Source organism: Onychostruthus taczanowskii, unplaced genomic scaffold (genome assembly GCF_017590055.1).
Source record: "Onychostruthus taczanowskii isolate IOZ18803 unplaced genomic scaffold, ASM1759005v1 scaffold79, whole genome shotgun sequence".
Lineage (NCBI taxonomy): Eukaryota > Metazoa > Chordata > Aves > Passeriformes > Passeridae > Onychostruthus > Onychostruthus taczanowskii.
Genome location: NW_024505782.1, coordinates 322975 through 336174, shown reverse-complemented (window position 1 = coordinate 336174; position 13200 = coordinate 322975). Strand labels below are relative to the sequence as shown.

Sequence of the window (13200 nt, the reverse complement as noted above, 5' to 3'; positions counted from 1 at the left end):
TAGGTAGCATTTCACAAAGCCATCTCAAAGTATTGCTTTGACCTTCATAAAGATGTTTGGAAAGTGACTGGAATAAATCATGATATGCAAATGTAAATAAAAACAAAGCCTGGGATATCTGACCTAGAATTTGAATATACATCATACATGCAGTTCATATAATTCATTTATTCAGATTTATGTCCAAATACTGAAAAGAAAGGACAGTCTATTGGGTAGGAAGCTGGGTTAACATTTAGAATTTCACAGGGTTTGTTCTCTGTTTTTCTGTGGCTCTCCTGCCTGTTATCAGATGAACTCTCAAAGTGTAAAAAGTACCTTAATTGGCAGGCAGTGGCAGCCTTTACAATAAGCATTTAAGCTCTGTTTGATGCACACATTAATCAGCATGCTGAGCACCCTTCCATTAAGCAGGCTGGCAGGTCAAATGCCAAGAGATAGCCAATATGAAGATTTCAGAAAAAATGAGCCCTGCTTCAGAAGTCAGTGAAAAGAGCTGTGCTGTTTTCCTCTAGGCTCATCAGTTCCTTAAAATACAGACACATTTCTCACACGTTCTACAGAAGCAGTAAGTACACAAAGCCACTTAGGGAAGATGAGCTGAAAAACAAATAGATTTTGGATCTTCATATAGCTCAGGTATGAGCTCAGTGATAGGATTACAGGCCTGCAAAGACCAAACCACTCCAAGGCATGTTCAGAAATTAATGTGACTGAAAAATATTAGGGTATGAAAGCTGGTGTGCTTAAGGAGTCAAGTTTCCTCCAGGATTAGGTTAATGCTCTACAAGGATTTTCTAGGGCCTTAATTCTGTGTAAGTCTCTCTAGTCATCCATTCCAGCCTATAGAATAACAGTACCAGCACTGTCAAACCAACGATTACTGTACTAAAGAGAGGAAATACATGGAAAAATTGATGCCTCAGAATTAGGGACATAATATACCTAAGCTAATGAATACTGCCAGTCTGCTCTGTTCAAATACCTCATGAATTCAGCCTGATCCTTTCACCCTTGAATCTTTGTCTGTTGGACGCTGTCAGATTATTTTCCTGGTCAGTGATTTGCAGGGCCTAAGATGTCAGACTATATCTATATTGTAATGTTCTCATGTTGATTAATGTTTTGTGCATTAGGCAATATTTATAGAATTTTCTTTTCTTTGTAGGTCTCAACTGAAGAAGGAATGAGCTTAGCCAGAGAATATTCCTGCTCCTTTTTTGAGACTTCAGCTGCGCTCCGTTTCTACATTGATGATGTCTTTCATGGACTAGTGAGGGAAATTCGAAGGAAAGAGTCCTCACTGTCCATGATAGAGAAGAAGATGAAGAGGAAGGACAGTCTGTGGCGGAAACTGAAGGGATCCTTGAAGAAAAAAAAGGAAAGTACAACCTGATGACAATTCTCTATGAGCCACTCATTAGGAGCTGAGCACAGTAACCTGTAATAATTCAATAAGGCAGCATTGACACAGAATCTTCCAGGCCAGGTCCTGGAGTTCCTTCCCTCAGCTCTCATGCAGAAGTTGTTCTTTGAGGGCCCAATTAATGGTTTCCTTGTGACTCTTCTGTTCTATAGTGTCATTTAGCATACCCTCTCATATCTTTTCTGCAACTCTGAGTGGAGAAAATACTGTGTTTTTCAACGTATGCCCCATGGCTGGTCTTCAAATGCTATGAGTTACGCCAGCATCCAAGGCAGAACCAGCTTCCACCAGCTCTAGGACAATGGATACACTTATTGCCTCCTCCTCTGCATGCACAGGTCATTTCACCATCCCAGGAACAAATGACACTTATTTCAATGGACATTTTGACTCTTTAAGGACTTTTGGGATGTGACCTTCAGCTTTGCATTCACATGTAGGTTTAGGGTTAGCGTGTGCTCGGCCTGCACGCCCGTGTCTGTGTGTGAACGTGTCTGTGAGCCAGGCCCAAAGGGAGCCTGGGGACTCACAATTTTGACCCCATGCTGCCCCATCCCCATTGTGTCCTGCCCAGACAGCAGGCAGGTTTTGCAAGCAGAGTACAAGTCATGCACCAGCCCTGCAGAGGCTGCAGGCGTACTGCTCTCCCTCCTCCGAGCTGCACTTGCTGGGGCTGGCTGGCAGAGGTGCCATATTCTCCAGACATGCTGTGCATTGAAGTGACACAAGAGTTTGTGTTGGAAAGGAGCCTTTAAAGGCCACCTGGGCCAAACCCATGCAGGGACAGGGAGACCTTCAGCTTGATCAGGTTTCTCAGAGTCCTGTTCAGCCTGACGTTGGATGTTTCCAGGGATGGGGGATCCACCACCAATCTGGGCATCCTGTGCCAGTGCTTCACTGTCAGCCACACTCCCCTGTCCCATCAAGGAGCTCACAAGTGCTCTGTCTGTCCAATGAGTCCCAGAGCCCTCCCTGGAGCAGTGCAGCTCTGTCCCAGCATGTAATAGCATCTGTGATGTAGCATCCAGCCCTTGACTTACTAGAGAATTGCAGCAGCTCAATCACCATTGCTCACAGACCTTGACCATCCAACTGAGCCACTTGATTAAGCAGTTGGATAAGTCTTTTTTATTATTCCTTTTTAAAGCTGGCATGAAGTAGAGTATATGCTCCTAAACATTTTTTCCCCCCTGGAGTTCCTTTAATGTTGTTGCTATTTATACATTTTATAGATAGAATATGCATAAGTTTTGTCAACAATAAAGATTGTGATTTCAATGGAGACATACTAGTAGTCAGTGTCATTTGTGTCTGTCCTGGAGTGATAATTGATATAACAAAAAATATGTATCTTTGTTATTAAATGTTCCTTTTTCACTTTTCTCCTGTGATTATTTTGCAGAGTTTCAAACAATTACATTTTGCATAATCTGGGTGGGACTAGATTTTTTTTTCCTCTCTAAAATTTGGAGAGGTTATAGTATTGTAAATAACTTTAGTTCATTAAAATTGAATGCTTTGTTCTCCACTCTCCCTTCCTTTCAAGGGAATCCAGAGATATTTTGTGACTTGTCAAAAATCCTTCATCAAAAGTAATGGTTTGCTGTACATTTTTAGATATATGTGGCTATATTTCTATTTGAGAAATATTATTTTGGAGGAATACAAATACATGTACCCATTCAAGGTGAATTTTCTGCTTTCTGTCTCTGAAAGCTGAAGTCTGCATTAACACCATTGTAATTACTATTATTATTTTATCTCTATTGCCACAGAGATTTTACGTCAAGTGTCCTAGAGAAATATACACATCAAAAAGATGCACTTGTCTAAAGAGTTTATGAGCTAAGTATTAGTGGAGGGACAACAAGAGCATGCACTGGACAGATGGCAGCTCTGAGACAATAAATAACAAGGGGAAACATCTGTGTCTGTTCCAATCCTGCACACTGCATAGGGGGGAATGAAGCAGACATTTCCTGTGTAAGAGAGCATAGAAATTGCCACCCTGAGAAACCTTGAGGGATGGTCTTTGTTCTTTTCAGGCAGATGCCTGAGTTTTGAGTCAATTGAAAGTCATTTAGTGTTGGTTATGTCCTTTCACAACCCCCCCTCCTCCACTAAGGAACATGTAATATCAACACGAACTTGGCTCCATATTTTTAGGGGTACCTTGGTTAAAGTTAGTTTGCAAGACAAAGAAAGGTTGCAGAAAACAACATAGATACAGTCTACAATTAAGTCTTAAATTGATTAACTTGATTAAACATAGCCATTCACTGGCATTAAGGTCATCTGGCACAGAGCAACATCTTCCCATATTGCTAAACTTTTTAGCCTTCACAGCAGGGTTACCACACACAACCTGCTCTTGGAAGGGACTCCTGGACTGTGCCAGGTTCTGCACCAAACTGATCAAGGGGTCAAAAAAGTGCTGCTCTTCTGGTCTGAAACCAAGATAGGCATCATTCTAACATTTTGGCAGTAAGGACATGCTCAGGTGTCTACTGGGATATGTTCAAATTAGTGGCATAGACACAGGTTGCATCATCATATTTTGTGATCTAGCAAGTTCATGAGAACTCCAGGTTCTGCATGTCTTCACGACCAGCCCTGAAATGCTCATTTTGAAAGGTATTTCATACGAGGTTAGTCTCTTCAGGCAGAATGAGGCCTCATACCCTCTAAGGATATTCTGTTACATTTTCTATGAGCAATTTCAGGCATTGAATACATCTTAGGCAGAAAATTCTGTATTTATCTCACTCCACTTTGATCACGTAGAACTTGAGGATGACATCCAATCATTCAGATCCTCTCTTTGGTTAATACAGAGAGAGATGTTGGTGATTCTTCCCATATGGCATGGATGGTTAGCATATGGTGAATCCCTCCTGAACTGGCTGTCTCTTTCCAGTGATTGTATTTCCCTCCACAAAAAACAGCCCAGTCTCCCAGCTAACATTTTGATGTCTAAATTCATGAGGGATAAACCCCATCCATAAAGATTTTTCCACTCAATACCAACAGCAGAGAATAGCTCTGCAAATGCTAGGCATTGAGCCTTGTCTCTGATACACCTCACCATCCGTTACTTCTAAATTGGGAAAGTAATTCTGATTTACCATGACCCAATTACTCAATAATCTATAATGCTTAACCTCAGTTAATTGAGCAGAGCTGATGGAGGTTAGAGTCAGTGAGGATAACATAAGTCATAACTGCACAAGGGGCTGGGTGCAGCTCCTTTACCTAATTAATCATTTTGATTCCATCACAGAAGATTGTATTTAGCTGTCAGACCTAGCTGAGAGAATTAAAAAAACCAGCAGCTCCATGTCTGATGACTTTTCTGTGTCTGAGTATTCTCTCAACTAATCGTGTCTGGAAGATTTGAAGGAGGAAACAGATCACTTTATTTTGCTGTGTTGCCTACAGTCCCATGAAGGTAGCAGCTATAACTTATTCCACCGTCAGACCGTGTTGCAATTGAACCATAATTCAGGTTCCTACAGGAATATAATTAAAGCCAGCTAATAAATAAAATAAAGTAATAACAATTTGCAAAAGTATCCTTGGTGTCTCTCACAAATACATAATATATGGCAGTTAATTACCCTTCTTCACAGCTATGGCAGATCACATGTTGCCTCTAGTTGAGAAGTGATCTGGGGAAGGCTGTAAGTCAAGGTGGAATACTGCAGAACTTAAGGTTGCTTACTGCTGGCTTTTGCACACCAGCCTTAGAACTCTTGTGCAGTATCCTCCTGTGTTCCCTCAGACTGGCAGTTCATAACTGTGTTAGCAATCTGACATCTTTACAAATGATTGAAAATAGTTTCTTTACAGACCCAAAAAATGTCTTTTTTGAGACTGAGATGTAAGAATGCATAGCTAGAATGAAGAGAACTAATTATCTTTATTTTGTCCACTAAATAGATAATATATATATAAGTATATAGGAAATATATGTACACTATAATACATATAGTTTCTGGATGTCTCTTATTTGTAAGCTTAGATATTTGAGCCCTCTCTCTGTCATGACAGATAGGAAAAAAAAAACAACAAAAAAACCAACAACAACAAAAACAAACAAAAAAAAAAAAAAAACAACCAACAACAAAAAAAAACAAAAAAAAAAAAAAAAAAAAACCCCCCCCCCCCCCCCAAAAAAAAAAAAAACAACCTGCAGAAAGCAAATCTTAGTCTCATAGTGAAGACTTAGACTTCACAACTGTGTCAAATTCTTCTCTGATGTTGAACATTTCTCTTGGTGGCCTAGATATGAAATTTGTGATAAGCAAAATAACTGTGAGTGGGTCTTCTTGTAGAGAGAGTAACCAAAGGTAACAACTGCAGCCACCTCAGATGGTGACACTGAAATAATAATGAGTATTGAACTGAAAACTGTCCATGTATTTAATATAAATCATACAAAGTTTATGGTTAGCTCCTAAAGCTAACTATATGCACTAGTGTGGGCCTGAATTTGTACTAAGAATTGAAAGAGGGGTGCCTAACCTGGACAATTATGCAAATATAATTCAATTAAGTGTACTTACAGCAGTTAGCCATATTTAGACATTCCCTTTAGGGACTGTTATTTGTGCAAGTGTGCATCACAAAATGCTCATTGCTTATGACTCTGAAAAATATCCCTGAAAATTAGCAGAGGAATGGTAAAATCTTTAATGAAATATGAAATCACTGTTCTCATAACTTTTAATAGCAGCTGAATGGAATAGTGACTTAGACCAGATCAAGCTCCCTCTTAGTACTATTTCTAGCTTGATCTGTCCCTTCAAGCATGTGTAGTTAGGATGTCTGCCTGGCAAAATGATTTGTAAAGGGGATGGCATTGTCTCACAGACACTGTGAAAGTCACCCCAAGAGGCATTGCCCTGCACCTCCAGCCTGATTTATCACTCCCTGATGCTCTTGGTTCTAAACCTCCTCAATTTGAGCTCTCCAATTTCGTTACATCGTGGTGAATTATGGGGTTGTTTTCTGATGAGGACAAATGTCCACTCAAGAGCACCGAACTCATTTCATGATCTGAACTCTTTCCCCAAGAGGTAATAAAGACAAGAACATCCAAAGCCATTGCATCGCCTGCTGTATATCTTCTGTCAATAGATAATTAATGTGACAATTAGATTTTTCCCATCCTCGCACTTTGTCACGCATCATTTTTTTACAGTTATTTTGGACTTACAACTATTTCAAAAATTGCATCAACAATCTAGAAAGCCATCATTTCTCATGGTGCTCTTGGAACAGAAGCCCAGTAAAAACATAATTTTAGGAGGGTAAAGTAAAGCAGGTCCTATAATAATATTATATTGCCTTAGTTTTATAAAAAAAGCCCAATATCATTTTACCTTACAGATTAGGTATAATTAATAGAAGAGTAAAGCAGTCTGTTTTACATCTGTGAAATTCACCAGAGAAAATCTTATACATTTATGCTCTTCCTGCATTCAAACAAGATAGTTTGAAATTATTTTTCCTAGAAAGAGGAAATCAGGATAGAACTAGTAGATTAAATAACTGTACTGTAAACCATGGTTGTGAGGTCATTTAGCCCATTCAAAAAGTTTATTATGCAGCGCCTTCCATTTGTCTCTCTGCAATCCCAAAACACCAAGGGTAACCAACCTGTCTTCAGCTCTATCCAGATAAACTCACTCTTTTTCATTTTACAAGGGCATGTAAATGGCAAAACAAGGGGAAATGTATTTAAATTGAAAAGAGTAGGTTTATAATAGATTTAGGTACAGGAAAAAATTGTATTCTTTACCACAGGGTGTTGAGGCTCTGGAATAGGTTCCCAAGCAAAGCTGTGGCTGCCTCATCCCTGGAAATATCCAAGGCCAGGTTGGATGGGGCTTGGAGCAACCTGGGAGAGTGGAAGGTGTCCCTGCCCATGGCAGGCAGCTGGATTGATATGAACTTTAAGGTCCCTTCCAGCCCTAACCACTTTATAATCTATGATTTTATTTCTTTTTTTCCGTCACATCAGCCCCAGCTATTTAAAAGGCAGCCTCAAATGCTTTTGACAAACCAAAGACGCAGAGTCTTCTGCCTTCTTAATAGATTTCTCATCAATACTTACACTGAGGAGAAAGAGTAATGTTTTCCCTGATAAAGTTTTGCAAAGTCACTCAGCTTTCTGAATAAAAACTGAATTTGCCTCCACTGCTAGACACTGCTGACTAATCACAGATGCAACTTTATGTAGGACATTCACTGAATAAACTTGTACACATAAAGCATTCAGCCTGTATAAGTGGGTAGTGCATCTGAAGGCAGTGGAAAATCTTTTGGTTGATTCACATCTGTCTCCAGAACAAAATTGCACGTTATGCCATGATAATGAATATACTTCAATCACACAGATTGAATATACTTCAGTCACTGAAAACTTACAAAATCCATAACCCAAAGCAAGACAATTTAAGGAAGCCAGAATAAACAGACTATTAGTAATGACAAGGATAGGCAGAAGGAATAGAGGAGAATACAGAATAAGTAAATGTACAAAAACCATAAAATCATGGAAAGGTTTGGGTTGGAAGGGACTATTAAAGGTCATCTAGTTCAGCCCTCACGGCTGCAAAAAGGGATAACTCAACTAGATTGCTTTTCACAGAGCCCTGTCCAAACTGACCTTGAATTTTTCCATCTACCACCTCAGTGAACTTCGAAAGCCTTGCAGCATTCTCCACTCCAAGTGATCCTTAACACTTTCTGGAAGGGGACCAAGAGCAGATAAAATGACAAAAAGATATAAGGCAAGCTCCAGAGATTTGGATCAAGTGCACTCACCATAAGAGTTTGATGGAGAATATTAAGATGAGATGAGTGATACTAAGAGAAACAGAAATTGATGAAGATTTGCTTCATCCTTCATGTGGATTATGAAATTTGATTGGCTTAGAAAATTAAGGGGAGAGATCAGAGAAGTTACAACTGCTATGAGTATGCAAGATGGTTTAGGAACTTTTTAATGTAAATCAAATAAAAAGAACACAGCACAGAATGGAAAATTGAGCAAGAGGGAACAATACCAAAACTCAGTAAAGTGAATGGGAAGTTTGTATTTCCTCTCACATCAGATTTGTAATGACAACCTGCTTGTACCTGACTGTGGAATAAGTTGATCTCTCACTGGAACTTCTTTAGACACTTAAGAAAACAAATCTCTCTATGGTTTTTGGTGTCTCCCTTTGCTTCAGGAACTAAAAGCAACTCTTTCAACAGAACAGTTTGGGGAGAAGTAGGATGCTCAGCTTTGTACTTTTGGAAGGATAGCAGCAAAACCCTCATTGGTATGCCTCATAACTAATATAAAAGATGGCATGATAGCTCCCTGCTGAAGATTTTAAATGATACTTCAAATATATAGTTTCATCTGGGAGAGCAGCTACCAGTTTGTAACCAGTGCATGCAGATCTTTAGCTGCTGGCTTTTTCCCTCCCACTGTGCTCAGACCAGATGTTAGTGAAAAATGTAGGAACCTTTTTCTGCTCTCCTGTTTAGTTAATAGGGTGTTCACTGAATACTCCTAAGTCTTTATCTAGCAAAACTGGATGCAATCCAAGTTACCAGAGAATACAGCAGGGATGTCTTTAAGAAGGCAGATGTTCAAAGAAGTACTTTGAAGAGTTTTTTGACCTGTGAGGAGTTGATTAACATGATGTGGATGAAAGATGAGAAGAAAAATAGATGATACCACAAAGCCTAAGAGAATATGCTATACCTGCCAACAAAAAACTTCAGAAAGACTTAAGTTATAGAAGCTGTAAAATACTGCTGTGATAAAAGTTGTGAACAAGGATAGACCTTCAGGGACTGCAGAGAAATTTGAGAACGCTCATTACCATCTCTGTTCTTCCAACTGACAGATTTTTCAATCAGCTTGTCACTTAGTAATAAAAATCCTTACAGGGAATCACAGTGGTTCAAATAGATGGGACAGGAGAAGCTTTATTGTGTCACAGAAAGATCTTCACTTTTAGTGGATAAGGAGGTCTGACTAGCTTGAAGATTGCCCACCATGAGTTAGATTTTGTAAATTAAGAGCAAGTTTGAAGAGCACCGTTAGAACTCCTCAGCTCATCCTAGACACAAATCTGTGTCAGCTATTTCACTGATATACAAGTGACTGTGCTGTTTGTCAGCCTGGTACTGAAGCAGCCTGTCCTCCTTTGCCAGCATTTTCCAGACAGAACCTGCAGCCGCACATGTTTCTTGTGTTGTCAAATGGTTCACCAGCAGTGGGTGAGCGCTGAACCTCAGGCTCTGCCTTGCAAACCTGCTGTTGGCCACCTGGGGGTCTCACCCAGTCAGAGCCTGGAGGAGGAATTTCATCCATCACAACCCTCTGGGCTGCAGCAGGTCCTTTCCCCTGGGGTGGGTATGAGCTGGAGCAGGAGAGCCATCACCCCTGGGAAGGCATCTGAAGGCAGATGCCCTTCCCAACCATCCTTGTGCTGTGCTGATCAAACAGGCATCAACAGCTCTTCTTGACTCTTTTTTTTTTTCCCTTCAGAAAGTCTTAGAATGGTAGAGTTAAATAAAATTTACTAATTTTTTACCACTTTAGAACTGCATGTGTTCTTTTTACCTTGCGGGCACTATGTGACTGCTTTCTCACTGGAAAATATGCACTCTGTACACCCCAAATATTCTCAGAGACACACACAAATACAAATACACACTGCATTCCTACCCTAGAATTTAATCTGTGCCTATTTATTATGCAGCCTGAATCTGAAATAAAATAGTACAATAAGGGTGATTTTTTTTCCACATCTTTGTACTACCAGAGGAAAAAATAAATGGATCATACGCTTCATTACTTTACTGATGACACCCACACCATCTATTTTCTGTGTGTCCCATTGGGTGTCTTTCAGTCATTATTTTCCTAAACATAGAAATCATAATTCTCTTCTTTTCACTGCAAAGAAATCCAGAAAAAGTTGCTTAAATTAAATGTATCATTTAAATGTGTCCATATTTGCCTAAAATAAGTACTAAATTTGTTCAAGTGCATCAAATTCAAGTTGTAATAATTCATGGTGAAGATGAGCAGGATGTTGGTTTGGTGGAGTACTTGCATGTGACTTATCTTAGGTATTTTTAATCTCTAAAAAATTTATGCCAGTGAGAGAGCAGAGTCTGCTGGGATGACTTTGGATATCTACATTAATCAGCACAAGCAGAAAAAAGTAAATAGAGGTTCAATATTTGGCTAACTTCCAACAGTTGAGACACATCAAATGGTAGGCAAGGCTTGCAAGGGAACTGGTAAAGGCCTTTACATTTAGGTCACCTATATTTAGACAAGATAAAGCACTATGTCTTGTCCTACTAAGAACTGTCCCAGATTAATAGATCATTTCTCTCCCCAGCTTTCACATTTCTGCAGAGAACTGCTGTGCTGCTGCCTACAAAACAATGCCTTGATTTGAAATAAGTTTGAGCATGATTTAACCAAAAAATAAATTGCATTTACCTTTAGAAAATGATAAGTTGAGAAGGGTAAGGGTTTACTTTACTTCAACCAACTCATAGTATATTTTATGGTATATTTTTTTGGTTCAGTTTCTGGGTTTAAGCACTTGCAGTGCACAGGTAATAGGAATATCATTCACCATGCTTTCCCCTCTTAAAGGATGAGACTTTCTGTAGATCCTCATTTTGGTATATTTCACTTACCTTACCATGTTTATGGTGGTATATTTCACCAATTAATTAAAAAAAAACCCTTAATTAAAGGTTTACAATACAATAGAAATTATGTTTCATACTGCATCCAACTAAATGCTGAAGCCAAAGCAGAAGTCCCAGAAAGCAGATGAAAAGACATTCAGGTATGTTGTCTCTCCCCCTTCAAACCCAGTTCAGTAGAAATCACCTGAATCAGAAGTCACATCTGAGAAATTAGCAATCCTTAATTGAGACGCTTTCATAAAATTGTTCTGGAACTTGTTTTTGAAGTTGTTCTGGAACTTGTTTTTGAACCTATAAACTTTGGCATCCAAGCAAAAAGCAAAACCATTTGTATCCAGTTAAGTTGCACAGCACCCTCCTGAGAAACCTTGAAATACACAATTTTTCCTCTTTTTACCCAACTGCAGAATAGACTCAAGTGTAGTATAAGTTCACAATTTTCTCTGCAGATAACAGCATTTGGACTGCTGGAGCTTGATTTCCATAGCTAAATGTGGGCTTTTCTTGCTGCTTGGGGGACACAAGTTTTTCTGTGGAAGAAGCTGGAAGCTCTGCACAATACCCTGGGGCATCCCAATAGGATTCTTGGGCAGGTAAGTATGTGTGAGAACACAGGAGACAAAATAAACCCCAACATATGAAGGTGTTTCATTGTGTCCTGCTTACACAGGATGATCCATCACCCATTCCAATGTCGAAACAATGAAAAAACCAACTGAGAAGTTGTTACCCTCAAAACTCTGAGGGGAGTTAGATCACAGAATCCTGGAGTGGTTTGGGTTGAAGGGGAGATTGACAATCCCCCTAGGCCCCCTTCCACTACCTCAGGTTGCTCAGAGCCACACCCAAGCTGGCCTGGAATGCTTCCAGGGATGGGGTAGCCAGGGCCTCATGATCCTCACAGACAGGGCCATATATATCCACCCACTCTGTGCCATGGGGCCATATATTCTAACACTCTGAAATAATCAGTATCAAAAAAACCCAAATTGTTGTTTTTCTCACTGCAAAGGGAACAAGTTATCTCACGTTTCTCACAGCAGCTCCTTGAATAAACTTTGAGTGCTTGTGTGACACATGTGCAGGACCAGCGCTGCCACAAAATCATTACTGACATATTTCCAAGTCACTATACCATGCCAAAGATGTTTATCTGCCTTTCGTTGCCTTGTAAATACAAAATAAGTTTGAGAGAATTGTGGCAGCTGCTCCGAGATGTGACAGAAGTCCAGTGTCTATGGGCCATCAGGAAGAAATATGTGTAATCTCTGAGTTTACAGTTTGAAAATGAATACTGCAGGGTCTATACTCAGAGAATACTACAGAGTCTAGAAGAAACACTTCATTGAGCAAGCTCTTTTTTTTTTTTTTTTAATGGCCTTCTCCGGTGGGGAAAAATGTTTAAAGCAACTACTAATTTACTTGAATGAATCTTGAGGTCCTGCTCCACACTGGCTTTGGATCACTCTGCATGTTATTCTCTACTTACATTTGTTTACCTTAGTTCTAATTGCCTCATCTAAGCATCGAAATCAAAAACATAGCATTACTTGTGTGGTTTGTATAATCCAAGCTTTAGGGGTATTTCAGAAATCCTCTCCAAGCTCTGTTTTCTAGACCTTTTTCAGAGTCAGTTTTAAAATTATCAGGAAATTCATTGTAGTGACTTTTTATAGAATTGTGGAATTACAGAGTTGTTTGGGTTGGGAGGAACCTTAAAGACTATCCAGTTCCAACCCCCTTTCATGAGCAGGGACACCTTCCACAGAACCATGTTGTTACTGGAAGGTGTCCTTTTCTCAGAGGACAAGCCAAGAATCTAATAAGGTCACTGTCCAATAAAATAAAAATATACTCTGCCATTTACCCCCAAAGTAACCTCAAAATCCCCCAAACACAAGATTTTATTTTTTTTTTAATAGGAATGAAGCTAGAATATTCAGGTTTAATCAGTTCTTGATTTTGGAACCACGTCAATAGGAAACCCTTTGTGAAAAATGAGGGAGGATAGTAAAATTAATTTTAGTATT

The 13200-nt window shown here is 39.4% G+C and overlaps 1 protein-coding gene across 1 annotated transcript in view; it reads left to right on the top strand.

The window, feature by feature from the left end:
• RIT2 (Ras like without CAAX 2) overlaps positions 1–1396 on the top strand; it is a 172498-nt gene extending 171102 nt beyond the window's left edge. Inside the window, exon 5 of the mRNA XM_041423568.1 lies at positions 1169–1396. Within this exon, the coding sequence (XP_041279502.1) occupies positions 1169–1396 (228 nt within the window). The remainder of the gene's footprint in view (positions 1–1168) is intronic.
• Positions 1397–13200: the final 11804 nt, after the last annotated feature.